The sequence below is a fragment of the Amblyomma americanum genome, chromosome 10 (genome assembly GCF_052857255.1).
Source record: "Amblyomma americanum isolate KBUSLIRL-KWMA chromosome 10, ASM5285725v1, whole genome shotgun sequence".
Taxonomy (NCBI): Eukaryota; Metazoa; Arthropoda; class Arachnida; order Ixodida; family Ixodidae; genus Amblyomma; species Amblyomma americanum.
The window spans coordinates 26,555,602-26,576,617 of record NC_135506.1 but is presented as its reverse complement, the minus strand read 5'-3'; the positions used below and the strand labels follow the sequence as shown (position 1 = coordinate 26,576,617).

At 42.2% G+C, this 21,016-nt stretch overlaps 1 protein-coding gene across 3 annotated transcripts; it reads left to right on the top strand.

Moving 5' to 3' along the window:
* Positions 1–673: 673 nt before the first annotated feature.
* LOC144107937 (uncharacterized) lies at positions 674–18,770 on the top strand. 3 transcript variants are annotated; one of them, XR_013309440.1, is made up of 6 exons: positions 674–952; positions 3,373–3,509; positions 7,199–7,323; positions 10,568–10,803; positions 12,630–17,501; positions 17,738–18,770. XR_013309440.1 is itself a non-coding variant. In XM_077641176.1 (5 exons), the coding sequence occupies exons 2-5, from the start codon at positions 3,416–3,418 to the stop codon at positions 12,813–12,815; spliced, it is 561 nt and encodes a 186-aa protein (XP_077497302.1). In that variant the 5' UTR covers positions 841–952; positions 3,373–3,415; the 3' UTR covers positions 12,816–12,952. The 3 variants fall into 3 exon arrangements, 2 of the variants coding, with proteins under 2 accessions (XP_077497302.1, XP_077497303.1); XM_077641176.1 differs by lacking the exon at positions 17,738–18,770 and having other exon boundaries at positions 841–952; positions 10,568–10,723; positions 12,630–12,952; XM_077641177.1 differs by lacking the exons at positions 674–952; positions 17,738–18,770 and having other exon boundaries at positions 3,379–3,509; positions 10,568–10,723; positions 12,630–12,806.
* The last annotated feature ends 2,246 nt before the right edge of the window (positions 18,771–21,016 follow it).

Below are 21,016 nucleotides of genomic sequence, written 5' to 3'. Positions count from 1 at the left end.
CAGAAAGAGCGTTGACTCACACGGGCGGAAAAGAACTAGAAAGCTAACCAGTAAGTATGCCATACACGAGGACGGAGAAGGAAAGAGCATTAAACGACAGGTTAAAAACGCGGAAGGTAAAAATTGGATAAATTAAATGAAAAAGAAGCATATTGTACAACTATATCGATACTGGAAAAGGAACATCAGGAAGGAAGCGTTTTATGATAACTCAAGAGGCAGTGCCCTACTCTATGAAGCTAGGTGAGGGTGTCTTAGAACGCGCAGCTACAAAAGAAAATTTAACGAAGATGACATATGTGCTGTGTGTGGTAAATCGGCAGAAACAATTGAACACCTCTTATTAAAATATGATGGTGTCTATCCCGATGTCGATGCAGGCACAGTCACTCTTCCTGAGGCCCTAGGGTTTAAATAGTCATGTAAATAAATCTGCGGTGGAAATTAGCAAAAAGTCGATTGAAAGATTGCAGGCTCAAAAGCAGAGAGGTGCCATAAGGTTAGAAGAGTAGGAAGACGTATTAGAAGAAATGGCGAATGTTAATAATTTATCACGCAGTTAAACAAAAATAAAGGGAAAAAAAGCTGAGCATAGTGGCAACTGCCATCCTGTTTCAAAGGGGACGTATAAAGAAGAAAGTATGTTTCTCTATGGGGGACGCTCCTACCTTCCATCCATCCATCCATCCAATTGCAAAGAGGAGAGAAATCTAGCAAGACGTTGTTTGTTTTTCTTTCAACCCGCGCTTTCGGTGCTTTCAAGTTTCAACCACCATAGAAAGCATGCGGCAATCGGCGGCAATCGGTTTGAATAACATTGGCGGTTCAGTGAGGCGCAGCGTTTGTGCCGTAGTCCCGTCCGTGTTGTGTGCTTCTCACGCGTCTTGTGCGCTTTTCGAAGTTGCCAAGCAAGACTGCATTTTCCTTCTCTGAACGGCTTAACAAACAACAGGTAACCAACTTCCGTTGATTCGCGGGCTGCACTCTCGGGTAGCCTATCCGCGAAAGGGTGTTTCGTCTTCTTGGTTTGGTGCTGCTTGTCATGTGCGTAGAAGCTGGGCACGTCGCTGCAGTTGTCGTTAAAACACTTTAAGAACTATTTTGCAAACTGTCAGACGAGGAAGACGCCCGAGGGGTATTCAGAACCTAATTAGATGTCTGCTAAACAACCGATAAATTTCTGTTCCGGACACTCCGTGGAATGGCCCCGAGTAATGTCCCACAATTAACCGTATTAAATCGTTAAAGGTACTTTCCTGATCGACTGTAAGATGTCTGCAGCAAATATTTGTACCTGTAGAAAGATGAAACACCTTGAATATATTCATTTTTCATAATCATTTCTACGTATTTTGGCCAAGGTGTGTTCAAGAAAATGTTCATATGCTATTAAAAACGCACTTGGGGAAGGTTGACATGCCAGTGCTATTTCAGCTCTCCATTAAAACCATTAATTTGTACGCAGATTACGCCTTTATATAGGAATTTTTTTCAAAGACAAACAAAAATGGATATTGCATGTTTACAGTATTGTGCTGCAAAAGCACCTTATTTAAGAAATACGTAGTATTTTTTTTTTTCATGGACTCGTCAGGCACACTTATTCAATACTACATGCATTTCTATTCACTGTTGCGAGTACTTACATGAAACTAATAGATATTTGTTAAGAAACTTCCCACATTTACTTTCAGCTCCAGGAGTATACTCTTGAAATATATTCCTTCTGTTTCGTGAGACTGTTACTGTCAGCATCAAATTCAAATGAAACACAGTCGAGACAATTGAATTAGCAAGAAAAAAAGAGAAGGTTCGGGCGGCACTCTGGCGAATTTGACTTTCACTCCAGTGGTGTGGAAGTTTTAATGGACCCAACCTCGCCCGTCTTTATTCTTCAAGAGCTACTGTTTTTGAGTTCTTGTTTTTGCATCACTGACATTGACATCAGAAGCAACTGACACATTGCACAGATTGGTCGCATGGAGTACACAATCTTCACTCAAGATTAACCAACAAAAACCAACTTTTCAGACCAAAGAAGAAACCGTTAGAATCTTTACCTAATCTTAGAATTTGTTCACAGTGCATTGAAATGGCTTCTTCGGTAAAGTGCCTGGGTGTGATAATGCAGAGTAATTTGTCATGGGACGTAGATATCGTTAATCTTGTTGAGAAACTCGCCAGAAGCACAGGCATGTTATGCAAGGTTCATTTCTTAATACCACTTAGTGTTAGGCTTTTAATTTATAATGCACTATTTCTATCAAACATTTCATAATGTCACCTGGTGTAGGACGCGACAACATGGTCAAGCACTGATAGGCTGCAGAAAATACAAAAAAAAGTCGTTCTGGTTATTGCGAACGCTCCATTTAAGGCTCATACTCAACCTCTTTTCACATCACTGAAAATAACACCAGTCAGTGACTTCTACAATCTGTTGTTAAAGAAACACTATGAAGGAAAACGGAAAAATCGTGACATATTCTTTGATGACCTAGCTAAATTACAGCCCAAAACTAATCATTACTCAGTATGTAACAATGACATCTGGTATGTCCCGTCCTTTCGCATGAACTACGGCCGTCAGGGGCTTGGGTATATTATTCTAAACCTGCTTAATTTGCACTGGGAGTCTTGAGCACCTGATTATGCAGTTTAGCGTGCTGCGCACATTCTCCAAAAAATTTTTATACTTATTTTGTTTTTTGTGTCCTGTGTTCATGCATTTATTTTAGTGTTTTGTTCACCATTATGAATTTTTTTAAGGTCCTGACCTGTTATGACTTTCATGGGAATCTAGCTATGTCCAATAGTCCTTCTGTTGTTGACACTCCGTCCTCTGTGTCTGCCAGTTTACCAGTATGTAGGGGTGTACCCCTCTGTCAAGCCAGTCATAGGCTTTTTGGGTACACTGCTATCATCCTCGATGTTGAATTAGAGGTATTTGTACTTATTTATTTTCCTAACCTCATTTCATTTGACATTGATGGTATGTTGTCTTTTGTTCTGCAAGGAGGAGGCGACTGGTTAGGCTGTTCGGCAGTTTCTTATTTCCTCAGTATTTCAGGATGGGAGCTAAACGCTTTCTTTTTATGAATACTGTAAAGGTCTTCAGCAGTCTTTGACACCATGCTGAAGGCTCTGCAGCCCCTAGTGCCTCTGCATGACGGAAGCCTTCCTGCAAAGAAGCAAGGCCTCCCCTTCCCCTTAGACTAGAAGGAAATTTCCGGCTTGGGAAAATTTAAAATTATTTAAAGAGAACTGATAAAAAATTAAATAGTTTTCTACAGGTGCTCAGTTGCACTGTTGAGCAACTATTAATTTAAACCAGCATGTTTCCTGTAATTTTGTGCTTCTTTTCTGGGGCAGGACTACCTGGAACAGCTCACCTGAAGTTCTGCACACACGTAGCATGGATCATTTTGTACAGCATGCAGCAAGAGATGTCTATGTCTGCAGTATTTTCTGGAATGTTGCTCAAGCAATACGTTTTTTTGTTAAGAAAGGTAAGATTCTCCTATTCTCATTTTAACTTGCTCCTTTTGAATCTTGCAATTGCAGACCTACACACCTGCTTTATCGAATTTTATTTGATCACCAAACTCAGTTCACAAAGTGGGAGGGGCACATTCCTATGCAATTACAAGGTATTGGGAGATTGGAAGTAAACATCAGCTACAAGAACAGACAATAAAAGAATTGACAGGACGGTTACTACTGGTTAATGAGGGATTTAGTGACAGCTGTTAGGTATTTTTACTTTGTGATATGTTGTGGTCGAGAATATGAGAGCGATCTCGCATCTGTATAGTTTTCGGGTGCTCTTTCTAGTTTTCCACACATAGTCATTTTTCGTCTAGGTTTGCTGTCCAGTGTGCAGCTCTAGAAGCGCAGCGCTCCTGCATGGTCCTCTCTTAAGGCAGCTCGTTTTGCAGCAGCTGCCGCAGATGGACCGTGCTACATTCCTCCGCTCTCGCCATACCCTTCCTCCTGCTTTCACAGTAGCCATGTTCCGGATGGTTACCACGGTATGCTTTCCTACACTCTCGAAGTACCCTCCTTCAATGGCAACCCTCCCTCCCCTTCTGGAATAACTACCCTCCTGTTGGTTCCCATGGCAACCATGTATCGGTTGTGCATCCTTGTGCTCTTGCGATACCCTCCTCCTTCCGTGGTAGTCATCCTCCGGTTGGGGATTTCTCTGCTGCCGCCAAACCTCCTCCTTCCACGATAACGACCTTCCGGACGCTTACCATTACAACTATCCTCTGGTTGTGCCTTCCTGCGTTCTCACCATAAAGCCTTTTTCCATAGTAACCCTCCTCGTCCTTCTAGGGTAACTGCCCTCCGGGTGGTTTTCGTGGCAACCGCCAACCATTTGCGCCTTCTTACACCCGCGCCATATCCTCCTCTTTCCAAGTTAACCATCCCCTGATTGGGGATTCCTCCGCCCTCCCTATGCCCCCCTCCTTCCACGGTAACCACCCACTGGTTACCGTGGTAACCACCCACTGTAACCACGGTAACCACCCACTGATCTGCTCATGTCATACCTTCCTCCTTGCATGATAACCTCCCTCAGAGTGGTTCCCATGGCAGTGTACCCACCAGTTATGCTGAAGACTACAACAGACTACAACGTGCGACTATGACGCGAAACCCAGGAACAGGTGCTTATCAGCTGTCGCTGTAAAAATAGCCAGCAGTGCAACATTTATGAAGAACAGTAAAAAAGAAATGGTTAGAAAAGCTAGGCTTTAGTTCAATAGGAAGAAATTAATCGTAATGAAACAAACGCCTAACTACTTAGCAATAGCACAGGCAGTGCATATTTGAAGTGATTGCTGTCAGTAATACTTTGTGCCGGCTGTGTTCAGAAACTGTTGATCAAGGTAAGCGAAATAGTCATGAGTCAGCTAGTAAGTTTTGAAGTTTCACTAGTTAAGAAAACTAGCTGTATTTTTCAGGAAGGTGACTCTAGAGGGCCATTCTCTTAGAAAAAAAAAAGAAAATTAATGCTGTTCCACTCTGCAGTCATAGGTACATTATAGGCAGAATCGAAAAGTTTTAACGATGTCAGTGCACGTTAAACCGCGGGTGGTCGAAATTTCCGGTGACCTTCGCTACAGTGTCCCTCATAGCCTGAGTCGCTTTGGGACTTTAAGCCCCCTTAAACCAAACCAAACCAAAAGATCGAATACTGATTCTATTAGTTTCTGGGATCTTATTTCCTTCAAGTTATGTACTTGGGATTACAAACTTTTTTTTTTTTTTTTAACTGGATAGCAAGTAAGGTTCTGTGCTGGCGTGAATAAGTGACATCCTGGGGAGTAGTGCAGAGCATGAAGTTGTATTTTATACTATTACTGATTATTTGCGGAGCCCTATCCACAATATCTTTCCAGCATTGCATCTCGGCGTTTACTGCTCAGTAGCTTATGTACCCTGATAGTTGCACCTCACTGCGGTTGTCTGGTCATAAGACCATCGCCTAAGATTGTATGTGCAAAGTCTCTGTTAGAATATTTCTCTAAATCTTTTGAAAGCCATGTTAGTACACATTGGTCATCATGTGCTAAATATAGCCTCACTGTAAGCAATAAAAAAATTGGCAGCGGCTTAGCTTGGCTACGCCAGGATATACGTTGCGAGAGGTACGTTTCCCTGGCTGAGCTTGTTGTGGTCACTGTATGTTTAGCAATGAGAGACATTGGGCTCCACATCGGTGGCTATGCGCAGTCTATTACGCTCGGCAGTCTGGAATCTCCATTTTGCAAGCCATACCTCTCTCTGTTCGGGCATCTCCGCTGCTCTCTTCGCCTTCTTAAGGTCATTCTCTCTTTTTTGAGTAGCCAAGTGCCAAGCAACAACCTCAGGATCGGAAGAGTTAATCTTCTCTTGCTGTACCGCCATTTAGCAGCGGCTGTATCGTCCTTCTGTGCACCCATATCAAATGTTGTGATACAGCCGCCCATTACATCTCCGCCTTTTATACGCAATGCTGCACATACAACACGTGGTTCGGGTGATAGAGCGGCGTGCGGCAAGGCGGCGACGAAGTGTGCCGCGCACCTGTGAGGTCTCTCTGGTTACCATGGTATTGGCGCATGCGCACAACTGCACATCTGCGTGACGTCACACAAAGCTCCGACGGCGAAGCACACACCGCACCTGCTGCTCCTCTCCAGTTGCTATGGTAACAGCGCATGTGCACAACTGTCTACCCTGGCTCACGGCGAAATGCTCGAGGGGTAGCCCAGTGTAGCTCTCGCTACAAAATGGTAGGGTTTTAACTTAGTTAAATGGAGTAGATGTGTGAAAGCATTTGCTTAGCCTGACTGGCTCATGGTTTTGCTTTTCGGAGTCGTTGCCACCTCTGGCAGCGATTTTATTCAGGTAAAGCTCTGATCAAGGTTAAGCTGATCTGATCTGCTTGCACCGCAGATAGAAATTGATGAAGATGATGATCTGCAATGCACAATGCGAAAGTGTGTTGCAGTTTAACACGAGGCATGATCGGCTGAGGTGATAGCATAGTTCACTTGTGCAGTGGCCAGCGAAGCTGATCTGTTTGCACTGCGGCAGGTTTGAATCTCGTGTCGCGGCAATGTTTACTTTATTTATTTATTCAAGGTCAAGGTCAACGCTTCAGTGATGGCCTGGCTTTTGACGTTTTGGTGATGAAGTAGTGGTCTTGCTCTAAAATAAATGGATTTTTTGAGGAAAGGAAAAGATGCAGTAACTGTCTCACTTATCTTGGTCGACACCAGAACTGCACAGTAGGCGAAGGGATAAAGAAGGAAGTGAAAGAAGAAAGAGGTGTCATAGTTGTGCTGACTTTATGCATTGAGTTCGTTTACATTTATTATGGGCTGTCATTTACGTGGCAAGCACTTTCAAGTTATAATTTGCATGTCAGTGCAACATGTTGTGTTTCTTGTGCATAGCCGTCTTGCAGGCTTTTTCTCTTTTCATCTGTTATGACTGTTCCAGTTTGCCTAATAGGGAACCTCGTTAGAACTTGGTTAGTTCTTTATTGTTTTGTTAGAGTGTTCAGAAGAGACCATTGAGCATTGAACCATTGAGTTCAGCTCATTGGGACTAATGAGTGATTAGGCTGTGTGCTGAAAATGACCGCAACTATAGCCATGAAGCATTGTCTCAAACAGTTTCTTTTTTTTTTAATTTTTAACAGCTTCAAAACGAGAACCCTGGAGTCCCAACGACGTTGCCCGTATTTACGTGCCAATGGTCATCTTGGTGTTGTTTATTGGAGGCTGCTTCATCTTTTGGTGCATCTGGCAATGCAGGAAGTTCCGGGTGAGTGGGCAGGGCTGCCGACATTGCAGGGATGCTCAAAGTACTTTCATTCCCTAAAGCTGAATATTTTTTTCATTGCTTCCTTCTTTTTCTTTCACATTTAATTTATTGAATTCATTTCTGAAGGCACTCGGGTTGCAGGCCCACAGCAGTTATACAACGGGGTCCAAATGAAAATAGGTACAGGAACAAGTGGATCATGATGATAGAACAAATACCCAGCGCAGAAAAAATTTCAAGGCCAACTACACATCGACAACATCGCTTCATTTGTGGAATGTGCATGTCTGTCATAATAATTGAGGTGTGAGGTTTATTTGAGCAGAGCAGACACTGCGTTTACTGCGGGGACAGAGGCTGAAGGCTGTGGTGCCTTACAAAGGACTTCGTTCCTCTGCAGTTGACAGAAATGTGCAGTTATATCTTCATATAACGGTATAGTGTTGCGCGTAAATAAAAAAATGATTAAAGAAGAAATTCCTGCTATGATTGAAAATTTGTAAATGCAGGACAAGGTTGCAATGCCTACAACAAAATGAGATTATACAGGAATCCAGTTCAACGCGAAAGTACAATGAAATTAAGGCACAATGCAAGGGTATATTCTGTGGATTCATGACCACAATACATGTCAATCCCTATACAAAAGACCTGATATTATTACGACATCTTTAATGTGGTTTTTGAATGTGTCTATACTAGTTGTGAAATGTAAGGTCTCTTTTAGTTTGGAAACAATGGAATGGAAACAATTAGTTTGGAATGGAAACAATTTAGTATGCAACTGTTTGCTTTGAATAATTTATTCTTTCTTTTGCCATACGTCTTTTCTTATGTCATAATGGATATATGGAGTTTCCATTCCTTTCGCAGATGAGTAGTGTGTTAGCATTTTATATTTTGATAACAACATAGTATTTTTTCCAAAAATTAGCAGATCACTGTAATTCTCATTTGTCTTTGTTCTCCACAGAGCTTTTAATAGAACAGTGAGTGATGCAACAGCTGCTTTAACCATAGTAGAATTATATGAACTATATACTTTGTATTAGCAGTCTACAGTTTGTTCCAGTTCTGTTGCCAGACGGTTCACATGTGGTGTACATAACTCTTCCTGAAACCACATGCCTACAAACTTTTGTTCCTCAACCAAGAAAAGGTATTGGTCGCCAGAGTTTAGTGTTAATGTATTGTGTGGTGGTTTCTTAATTGGGCGGAATGCGATGTAAGTTGTCTTCTTTTACATTTAGTTTTTTCTCTGAGCCGTAACCTAATATTAGATATTTATTATGTTTATTATAGTTATTAGATATGTAGTGCTCTTGCCTTCCCGTGCGATACTTTTTCAGTGAGCACCTTTCGGGGCACTCTGAATAAATAAATAATTATGTTCAAATATCTAAAAAATTGCATTTCATAAAGTGCAGGAAGTCCATTTTCTTTCGGACAGCTAGGAATGCTGTTCTGCGTATTTGCGGAAATAACCGCTGGTAGTCTTTTCTCACTGGTGTTTTTACATGCAGGTAGGCTAAACTTGCTACTTTAGAGGGATTTTTTTTTTTTTCAGTTATCATGACCGTTATTTAAAATGAGCACTTTACTGCTTTCGCATCTCTGGGGCGAGGCTACACAGCCATCCATTTCCCACCAGTGATCACAGAGCCGACAATTCTCTTAGTGTTGTCATCAGTGACAAATTTGAATCAACAGCGCTCGAATGCTGGTCCAGAGTTCCCGGGTTCGAACCCGACCGCGGCGGCTGCGTTTTTATGGTGGAAAAATGCTAAGGCACCCGTGTGCTGTGCAATGTCAGTGCACCTTTAAGATCCCCAGGTGGTCGAATATATTCCGGAGCCCTCCACTATGGCACCTCCTTCTTCCTTTCTTCTTTCACTCCCTCCCTTATCCCTTCCCTTACTGTGAGGTTCAGGTGTCCAAGGATATATACTGCGCCCCTTTCCTTTCCCCAAAAACCAATTATTATTATTAGAATCAAGAGGCAGAAAAAAAAATATTCCATTTTGATGTCTACATTATCTCAGTAATAATTGAGTCCGTAGAGCGGTACAATTGTATTTTTTTTACGAAAAGTGTTTGGATTGAATTGCCTGCATTGTACTTTTAATTCTACTATTAGGGTTTTTAAGTTTTTAAGTTATTGAGCTCTACAGTACCAAAATCAGCTCATACATGAATCACAGTTTTTTTAAGTCTAAATAGAAACTGGAATCTCACTTAACTCATCTTTTATGTTAAAATTCTCCATGTGCATTTCTCTTGTCTCCTGACTACCCTAGATTGCTCTTTTTCAGTACAAGTACTATGACATGGGAAAAAGTATATTTTATCATGCACAGTGGCATACCTTTCATCATGGTCACTGTAGCTCTAACACAGAATGCACTGGTATGAGAGAATGCTGTGAATGTTAAATGTGGGAGCTTGTAAAGCTGAGTGACTTATTTCCTGATGTGAGAGAAGGCAGGAAGGTGCAGAACAAAATGAACAACAGGCAGGAGGGGAGCCTCATTCCACTAGCCAACATTTATACAAAGGGACTTGGGTCTTCGCCCCCCCAAAAAATACAAGTCTTCTAGCGGAAATATTGGCTGGTGGACTTAGGCTCACCCTCTCGATCCATTTTCTATGCTGTTTTATAGTTCCTGAAACTATTTCCTTTATAGCCTTCAGTATAGTTTCTAGGTATCATAAATATGACATTCAAGTTGTGGCTATGATTGTTGCAGCACTGGCTCTATAGCTTTGTGGGGAATTTTCTCTAGGATAAATGACATTGCCTCTTGATTTCATTGTTGATTACACCATCCTAGCTTCATTCATTAATTAATTCATTCATTCATTCATTCAGGCATAAATTCACTTATTAATAATAATAAAAATTAGTTTTGGGGGGAAAGGAAATGGCGCAGTGTGTGTCTCATATATCCTTGGACACCTGAACCGCGCACCCGCGGCCAGGGAAGGGATAAAGGAGGGAGTGAAAGAAGAGAGGAAGAAGAGGTGCCGTAGTGGAGGGCTCCGGAATAGTTTCGACCACCTGGGGATCTTTAACGTGCACTGACATCACACAGCACACGGGCGCCTTAGCGTTTTTATGGAGGAAAAACGCTAAGGCACCCGTGTGCTGTGCGATGTCAGTTTTGTTTCTTTGTTGCTTGCAAACTGTTCTAAATATAAATTTTTACTTCCTAGCCTGAGTCACTCATCATGTGTCATTTTGCAGTCCAAGGAGCAGCAGAAACCGCACACCACCTCACTTCCGCTGGGAAAAGCTCGAGTTCCAGGCCCAATGACGTCTCATGCAACCACAGACATGCATCGGAATGTGAATCCTCTCAATTCGAGAGAGGTCGCACCTTATCCACCGCAGCCAGCCAGGGTATGCCAATCTCGACAGTGCACTGCCAACAACAACAGGGGTTCAGCAGCTGTCTACACCACTTCCGTATAGCAACCAAAGTAGGTTCTCTGAAACCATTGTAGACACCATAGATGGCAAATGCATGAAACAGTACTCTCTTGTTTCTGTCACAATCTCAGTATCATGTTGGCACACATGAAAGGTTTGTGGGTAAGAACTGCACATGTCCATTCATATAGGCTAGGCCAGTGGTTCTCAGTCTTTTGAGCCTTGGGGACCCTAATCTATTTCAAAAGGGGCTCAAGAACGTTGTATGCCTTGGCCTCTGCCCCCTCCTACTTAACATGCATGCGAAGAAGACCTTGCAGACACAGTGTCCATCAAAAAACAAAGAAAAGAATTTTCACCATACTGAGTAGTAATGACTGGTTGCATAGTGAAACATTCTGCTGTGATGCATTACGGTAGGGTTAGTCTCAAAATAAACTGAGTAAATGAAAGGCGGGGGTTCAGGCATGTGTGTATCTGAGATGTTCAGGTTAACCCAAAAAGTGGTCCTGGGACCCCACAGGTCGCACGGAAGCCAGTTTTGGAACCTTCCAGGCTAGGCTGTTTACTACACTGCTTTTGGCAAGTTTACTGCTGCTCAGTGCACCCTACAGTGTGCTGCTTTTATACATTGTGCTTCTGTTAAACTATGGTTGTTTAAGGAGTCTTTTTCTCAGCCATTAAAAGCAGTCCCCTCTCCCCATCTTTTAAGACGGTGGTTAAGCATTAATTTTTTCTCATGGAATCTCATCGAATATTTGTAATGAGGGAGTAATTACTCATTGGCATTCACCCAAACGCAGCCATACGGCTACAAAAGAAAGTTATACAGCTTTTTCAGAAACTTCGTAGTTAAAGAAAAATTCGCCGTGGTCCGGGGTTCAAACCCAGGACCACCGCTTCACTGGAACAGTCGCTCTACCAATTGAGCTAACCAGGACGGCAAGCTTATGGTAGGGTGAGAACAAATTGATCAATAACTCGAAGTGGGAACAGTGTTGGTCAAATGTTTAGGGGAATCCCTCAAGGTGGAGTAAGGAGTGAAATCATAGAAGATTTCATGGAGCACTCAATACAATTTGGACGCTGCGGAGTTTGTTTCATCTAAAAGAAATCAACTCAAGTACTTCCAGGGTGAAGAATGTGCCCGCTGGTTTCTTGTACAAAACAGAGGCTTGGGCAAGTTGGCAATCCATTGAGTAGAAACAGTGCAAATTTAGACTGCAGTACTTTCTAGCAAGGGATCCAAGTGCCTTGCTGCTCCCTTGCCTCCAAATTTCGGTCAGCGGGCTGTTTCTGAAAACCTGAAAGCGCGCACTCATGACACCGCTCATGTTGCCTGATGTATTACAAGAAAGTTTAAGGATTGCAGCATTTTGGTGCATTTCAGATTCCTTGTGTATTGTCTGAAAAATTTTCAGCTGTTTTAAATCTGCCAGTACGAGCTGTCTGGTCACAGAGTAGTGTGAGTGTGTCTGAACCTTGAGTAATTGTTATTGACTGAAATCAGAGCTTGAGAAGCAGTTAAAGATGGTAGCTGTTGCGATGGTTTCTTTACATGTACGCAACAATGTTGAAGAGACCATAGTCTCTATTTATCGTAGCTCTAGTAGCTGGCCAGATTTTACTGTTTATTGTTACCCAAGAAAGCGTTCATGGCATCACAAAATGTAAAACAAGTTATGTAGTTTGCTTTGTCGGGGGCTCTTTTTTTTTTTTTAAGAGTCATGACATTCTGAAACTCATATTGATCACGGTGATTTCATTTTGATCATACTGCATCAGCATTTTTGTCATCTGTGAATGGACCAGTTTGCTTTGGGACTAGTTAACTTTCTGGTGCATTTTTCACCATGCATCCCCTGTATTTGTGCAGGTGCCTTTCATCTGCTCAAGAACAAGGTCACCACATAGTATTTCAATGGATCCCTGGACACAGAGGGGGTCGATGGAAATGAAAGGGCCAATGCTGAAGAAGCAAAGAGTGCTCTCAGCAATGGCCTCTATACAGTTTTGCCTTTCTCAAGACCGGACACCGGTTGTCTTCTATTGGACTTTATGAAGAGCGAGACGACGAGATACTGGGTCCTGCCAGACACTTGGCACACCTGCCTTAAAAGACTAGACCCGGCAATGAAATTTTCGGTTCCGCGTGAAATTCCGCACCCTCATGCATGCTTGATGCATAGACTCTGCTTAGGCGTCGCTTTCACGCGAAAGTACATATATATAATTGGACTAGTGGACTCCCCTGGCTGTTCCACTTGTGGTATAACGGGGACTGTGGAGCATGTTCCAGTGGTGTGTCCATTATATACGCACGAAACACAAACGTTGGTGGTTCCCTTGAAATTCTTAGGCAGCAGGCCACTCTCGGAAGATTAACTGCTAGGCGCTGGGCTGCAGAGCTGAAAAGCAGTCCAGGCAATGCGGGCATTTTCACGTTTTTTTGAGCAACATGGGCCTCGACTCAAAGGTGTGATGCCATCAAGTGTACGTGTACATGTTCTCATCTCTCTTTTCATTCTATCGTCACCCATCTTGACCCTCTTTCTTCTCCTCTTCCCCTTCACTGTTGCATAGTAGTAGGCAAGATATCCATCTGTCCGGCGGACCTCTTTGTCCTTCTAACATTCTTTCAAAACATTAACTTCTCTCTCTTGTTAGTTTGCTTTATATTGTTGCCCGAGAAAGGGCTCACTGCATCATAAAATGTTAAACAACTTACGTATATGTGAAGTGTGTTCTGTCTGGCACTTCTTAGCAGTCATGCCATTCCAAAATGCACATTGATTGTGATAAATACATTGTGATCAGATCATACTGCATCAACATTTTTCTCGTCTGTGATCGCACCGGTTTGCCTTGTGACCAGTTAGCCTTCTGGTGTATTTCTAATTATTCATTTGTGTAGTCTCTTGTTAGTTCACACAGGAGATCAGGAAAGCAGTAAGTTCACACTTTCGTTATTGCAGAAAGCCAATAGGCAGCGTCAAGTGATCGCCAGTATTTCAGCCAACGACTGAAAATCGTTGATATTCACTTTAACATCGGGACCATGACAAAGAAAAAGATGTTGCACAGGGGTCATTGCAGCTAGAACTGGTGCATTGAAGTTTAAAGTTTTTTCTAGTTTCCTTGTTTTGTGAAGTAGTTTGTGATATGTAGTTCGTGGAAATATCGGGGGACAAAGGCTCCCCCCCCCCGCACTCCCACACCGCGGATGCAGCGTTCCCGCTTGTTAACCGCGGAAGGGGTCGTGCTCGAGGGAACAAAGGGAAGGGACGACAAATCGTGAGCACTCATATGCTATTTATTACACTTGCAATTAATACACAGAGCGGGCCAGCTAGCTACAGAACATCAACGAGGCATTCCTCGAAAGTAGAAGGCAACGTAAGAAGGGCTTCTGACTTACCGGCTGGGACAGGGGCGCAACTTCGGAGGTATGGGCTGCGAACGTTTGTATGCGCCGATAATTGCGGCCGGGTTTTCTCATGCGTGCCGCATTCTTGGGGCAAAGCCATCCCCGAGCACTTGCTGGGGAAGGTGACGAGAGCGTGTGTTTGCTGCGCTCACTTCGCTGCCTGGAACCAGAAGTCCAGCGGCAAGGCACGATGGGTCTCCATGCGCCTTCCGCGGAATGTGACGAGAGCGTGCGGCTGCAACCGCTCGTGACGCTGGCCGGATCTCAAAGAGACCCTCTCCGGTTCCGCAGAATTCCGCGTAACCTACGAGGTGGCGCTCCCGTCGCTGTTTCCCCTTCCCCCATGAGGGAGACTTCCCTCCTCGCCCAGTCGGTGCTGCCCTGACGCACGGTGGTGAAGATGGGCCGCGTCGAAATGGAGGGGGGAACAGGTTCTCCACAAGTTTTTAGCTGCATACAGAGTGTTGCAAATAGCGAGAGAAAATGGGTAAGGTTGACTATGTTGAATAATTCATGTCTGTCGTTGCTGGGCTCTGTTTGTACACAGATGAGTGAGAAGCCTTTTTTGTGATGAGTGCAATTCGGCTATGTACCAGAGTGGTGGCCTCTGGTTATAGCAGACTTAGTATATATTCAGCTTATTCTGGAAGCTACTAAAAATACTCAGTACATTTTTTCTTAGGTACGGCTGAGAATATCTTGCGGATTGCCATGGTTATTAGCCTGCCATCTGGATCATGTTCCATTAACTGAAGGAGAGACTAGGACAAAATTTTATAAACTAATTCAGCTTGTGCACTAAATTCATGATGCAAGCATTTGGTGCGCATGTTTCTTCACATTGTTACAGTTACATAATTGTTACAGTTAAAGACTGTGTATACACTTTGTTTAGTTCCTGGTTCAACATTCACACTCATTTTTCTTTGGGAGCATTTGGGAGCCTAGTTCATACGGTGCATATAAGTTCTTTTTCTGTTGCTTTATTGCTTGCTATTACACAGTTTTCCCTACGAAGGATAAAGCTAGACAGCCAAACAGACAAATAATAAAGCCTTGGATAAATTCTGTGCTCTACAAGAAAATACAGTACAGGAATAAAGTTTGCCATTTATTTATCAGAATGCTTTGCACATTATCTTGTTAGATACAAAATTATCTATATCAAATTAACATGGAAATAGAAAGGGCAAAGCTTCTATGCCATGAGTGGAGCTATTTACAATGGTTTTTATTGTGATAAAGATCTGGAGCAAAGTTAGAAGCCTTACAAGAAAAAAATATGCAAGTTAAAACCTTAAATGTTGCATCACATGACTGCAGTCCTGGTCTTAAAGAATCTTTTGCTGCGCTGAGTGTACATTTGTGGAATGAGCATCAGTTGCAGAAGCTACGACTGTGGTGATTAACAAAGCACTCGTGCTCGTGTCTTACCAAGTGCAAGTGTCACCAACTCATTAATATTGTCCCCCCCCCGTATGAAGTAAAGGTAAAGATAGATAAACTTGGAAGAAATTCTTCATCTGAATTTGATGACATTAACACTGTCACCGTGAAACATGTATCCAACATCATTTCACTAGTTTTGACCCACATTACCAGTTGTATGCTTGAATCAGGAATATTTCCTGGTAACCTTAAAATTGCTGAGTATGTCACGTCCATAAAGGAGGAAATGATAATTTCATAAATAACTACAAATTCATATCTGTGCTTCCAATTTTTTGAAAGCTGTTAAACTATCGTGAACCGATGGTTAATAAGCTTTAGTAAGAAATATAACAGTACAAGCGCAGCTCAGTATGGATTCCAAAAAGATTGATTTGATTTATGAGGTTTAATGCTCCGAAGCAACTCGGGCCATGAGGGAAGCCATAGTGGAGGACTCTGGATAATTTCGACCGCCTGGGGTTCTTTATTGTGCACTGGCATTGCACAGTACATGGACCTCTAGCATTTCACCTCCATCAAAATGCGACTGCCATGGCTGGGATCGAACCCGCATCTATCGGGTCACCAGTCAGGCACCATAACCACTGTGCAAACCGTGGTGGCTCCCAAAGAAAAAGTAATCTGAACAAGCACTTGTGAAAATCAAACGTGAATTATTGCAAAACATTGAAACGCTGTTATACACAACAGGATTATTCCTGTATCTGCGGTGAGCTTTTGACTGCATTAATCATAACTTCCTTCTGTCTAAGCTTTATAGCAATAGAATACGTGGGAATACACATTCTCTCTTAAAGGGTCACCTCATTAATCACTATCGGTATGTATCTTTCAATAATCAGTTGTCACCACGATTTAAGAATTTACTGGGTGTTACACAAGAATCAATATTGGTATCTTCATTATTTCATCTTTATATCAATGATTTACGTTGTATACCAACTTCACCCCGAAACACCACATATGTATTCAGACAGTACGGGCATATATCTTTTTGAAATACATCACTGCCCTTCTTAAAAGAAAACATGAACGATTACCTAAACTATCCCTCGTGACTGGTTGAACATAATTGGTAACAGCTAAACACTGATAAAACAGTGTTATATTTAAACCAGTAAACAAACCACTCAGTGTTGATATTACAATTCTGTTCCACAGGAGAAGGTTACAGTAGTTAAAAGTGCAAAAATTTTTAGGCATTTAGTTCCAAAATGACTTGTTATGGGATACATGTCCATAAAGTAGTTGGAGAATTAGGCAAAGGTGTAGGATGTATATACAGAATTAGTGAACTTAAACCAATGATGGTTAAAGAAAACTGTACCAGACTTTTTTTCTCTAAGCTGTCATATGTTGCACCAGTATAGGGAACAACTACTGTTAATAACTATAATTTTATTGCTACAAAGTTGCTACAAAGAAAAATGTTAAAAATATTTGAAATCTATCACAGCAGACCACGCGATCTCCCTACAGGCAACTTGTTCATTAAACATGCGATGCCTCCAGCCACATAGTTGTAATATTACAAGTCATTAAGACATATAAACAACAGTAAACGTTACCTCACTGCTTCGAGTCAGATTGCGCCGAGGTACTTATGTAAAGACCAAAGACAGAGCCTAAATTTCCAAATTCATTTGTTAGGTATCTTAGGAGACAAAGTTGACTTTCTATATCCCGCATTCAAGTAATAGATCAAATTGTATTGTTTAAATAACCCCATTTGTTTACCTTAATAGTTGTTATCCATCATGACTCTGTAACATAGCAAATATTTATATACATATATGCTGCGCTACACGCGCTGCCATGCTGGTCTGTATGTATGCATGTGAATATACATATTCAGTTAAGTGCCTGTATGTACAGTACTCACGGATTGAAATAGGACATTCGGAGCGCGTGGCCGTCGCTTCATGGAGCGCTGCCCGTAGACGCTCATGGAACCAAGGTGGTGCATTGTGGTATGGCGTGAGAGGGAGAACATCTACAAAGCAGAATTGTTCCTTCCAGTAGCCAATCAGCCGGCCTGTGGTTTACCACATGCCTGCGTGGCACTGCAAGGCTAGCGCTCCGAATGTCCTATTTCAATCCGTGAGTACTGTACATTTGAAGTATGTATATGGATGAGTTATGTTTTCAAATTTATATAGGTATTCTGTTATTTGTTGGAAAAGGTTAAGCTCTTTTGTTATTATGTACATGTAGAAACAATATGAGAGGAAACATGAGAGCGTTTGGCTGCCGCACTTCGCGAACTGCTCTCCCCGAGAGGGGGTGAGAATCAGCAGCAAAGGCGCATGCCTCGTAAGCATGGCTGGCTGTTCTTTCCGTGCATGCCCCCGGTGCATGCAATTTGCAGCTTTGCAAAGCACAGAGGCCATGCGTTGCCGTGTTCCCTCTCGTATTGCTTCTACCTGTACAAGTCTGTGCTATAAGTGACTAAAACATTTGTGCTGAACATTACTTTAGTCATGAACGTTGTGCACTGTATGCTGAGTTTGCTAGCTGGAGCCGGAGGGTCTGCCCGGCGTTGAGCCGTTAGCTCCTGTTGCACTTTCTCTATAGAAAGAAAGAAATAAAGAAGGAAAGCACCCTAACTACACTGCATGTATTGTCAGTGTTTAATGGCATTAGGTTACGAAATATGTTGGCAAGATTTTTTGTTCAGCGCATGTACTAAATAACTCAAGTCTGCCACCTGCTCAGTCATGTATGAAAAAAATTCCTATTTTTTTAAAGCTGCTTATTCAAAGGTCGGGAAGGTGAAGAAGAGTTTGTGACATCGTAGCCTTAACTCAGCTTGTGTTGCAATTGTAATGCTTTTGACAGAAGTAGTAATATTAATTGCATGCGATTTACTTGCACAGGCTTTCATGCTGTTTATTAAGCTTTTATGGAAAGAAAAAAGTTATGTCAGTTTCAGCTGTCAGTGCCAAACTGCATAACATATTCCAAATTTTTGTGTCCTGTCTTTCATTCATTGTGATGCACAATGCGATGTTTTGCTTCGAGCCCCAGCTCTCTCATGTTTCGAAGCCTATGTGTCTCTCCTGTTTTGTTAAACTTCCTGCATATTGCATCAACATATTGTACAGTGTGCCTCAACATAGTAAGTTACCTCCCTTTTTATTCTCAGATATTTCAGATATGCAGTATGTTTATTGTTATTGTCCTTTATTATTATTTATTATTAGCATCAGTCAGAGAACTATAAATTTAAAAACTTGCATGGCCATCATGCCTTGTCAAATTTTGGTTGAAATGGCTTGCAGGTATTGCTTTTTTGTAATGTAACATCACCTTAAAGGAACCATTAACTGACTGGAATGCCACAAGAGATTATGGAGGAAATGAAAATATCCTGCCTCATATTGTAAGAACTGAGAGCTGTAATTTTTGAGAAACCAGTATTTCTAATTTTTTTTTTTTTGGCATTGAAAATTGCACATAAAACAAGCCTAAGTGACACCCTGTGCATTGTGAAACCATACTGAGGACTGTCGTGACTGTAACTCTCTTCCTTCAAATGTATTTGAATTGAAGCACTATTTTATTTTTTTTTTCACTTGCAAAGCGTGTCCTGCTTTAGCCAAAGCTATGGCTCCCATTATGTAAAAATAAAATAAATAACGCTGCTTTTTTTTCTTTCAGAAGCACTGGTCATGTTTTATTATTGGTAGCACTCTCTGGTATGACCTTCGAGGAAAAGCAATGCTCCTTTGTATCGTCAGTGAAGTGCTTTGAGCTTTCATACTAGATGACACCGCAATGTTTTTCATTTCTTATTGGAAGTGGTAACTAGTATCCACTAAAACTGTCAGCAACGAGGTGTACATCACTCAGCTTTGGGTGTGGAAACTGAAATGTACGCTATGTTATACTTACACTTTACTGACAGCTGCGGTGCTTAATTAAGCACATCAGTGAGAAAGCATAATTTTAGTGTTGTTTTTCTGCTGTGTATTATTCTGATGGGAAAGTTTTGGATAGGTTCACCTTTGATCATGTTCTTCAGGTTCGGTCAGTGTGAGCTTGCTTATGTGGGTGAATCAATGGATAGAGGATTCCCCTTTGTATCGGTTCAGTGGCAAGCATCACCTTTCCAATTTAGTTATCGCCTTACCAGTTTTCCAGCCACTGCGAAAACCTGAAAAGCTTCTCCCCATTTCACTACAATTTAGAGCACCACTGTGCTTCCAATTAACTTGGCCCATCCACATTGTCAGAGTATTTTCTTCTTTCTTATTCGACCCTGGTTTAAGTTAAATAATAGGCCCAACAACGTTTTTCAATGCAGCCAATTAAAGTTTGTTATCTGTTATTGTCAGTTTGTGACGCCCTCACCTGTCGGTTCACCACAATGCAAGCAAGTAGGTTGCACTCCGAGTCCTGCTGAAGTGAGGAGAACTGAGCCAGTAAAGTGGTAACCTGGCGAAACATTATTGTAGTGATAGCTACGTTACGGTAGCATTTCGAGCCTTCGGCGTGGCGGCGGCACGTGACGGTGGTGGCGTAGCCACGTGGTGCGGAGCAGCTGCTGCTGCCAGCGGCGCGGCGCGCCGGCGAATCCAAGCTGCAACAGCTGTGCACATGCGCCGTGTTAAGTGGGACAAAGATGAAGGAACGCCCAGCGAAACGACTGAGCGCGTTCCACTCGGCCAGATGTAGCCATCGCGTCACTCCAGGTTTCACCAGAGCTAAACCACCGCCAATTTTGTAGTGATAGCCAGGGACTCCAGAACTTTTTTTTGAGTGGGGAGAGGGGGGCAAGACTTCAAGCTTATTGTGTTATTTATTTTTTTAATGTTCATTTAGACAATAAATATTTTTTTATTTCTCAATGTTGAAGAGCTGATGCAAACTGTCATGCTGTGGTGACGACAATACAGCAGTCGGGAAGACAACGGAAATGATTCCAAAAGAAACTGTTTAAGAAGCTGACTCGCGCCCACTAAGGACTGAATGCCTGCAGTTCTTGGCTGCGCTCAATTTAAAGCTGGCAAGGAAATTAGAGATAAAGAACCAAAAGCAACTACAACAATGGAAAATGTGGAAACATTTGCACGTGGCCACGATCAGAAAGAGGTAAGTCTGGTCGCATCTGGCATTACAAAACAAAATGATTAAGTCGCGTGCCGGCGGTTTTGAGTGCGAACTAACAAACGGGGCAAATATATTCACGGCAATATAAAACGAATTGAAATGGGAAGTTTTACGTACGAGGAGTGATCAATTGCATAAAAAAGGTTTTTGCATAGTTTGTTTAAATTCTGCTAATCATGATCATGTACACGAGTCAGTCGACTTCTGTTGGGGCATGGCTGGTTTAGGTTTACTCATATACGAAATGCTTTACAACTGGCTGCGAAGCCAAG

What these genes read in the sequence shown, in the direction of transcription:
- LOC144107937 (XM_077641176.1), top strand. Translation starts at nt 3,416, where the DNA reads ATGGATCATTTTGTACAGCATGCAGCAAGAGATGTCTATGTCTGCAGT. An exon ending in ACGTTTTTTTGTTAAGAAAG is followed by an intron (nt 3,510 to 7,198) that starts GTAAGATTCTCC and finishes AATTTTTAACAG; the next exon opens with CTTCAAAACGAGAACCCTGG. An exon ending in ATCCACCGCAGCCAGCCAGG is followed by an intron (nt 10,724 to 12,629) that starts GTATGCCAATCT and finishes GTATTTGTGCAG; the next exon opens with GTGCCTTTCATCTGCTCAAG.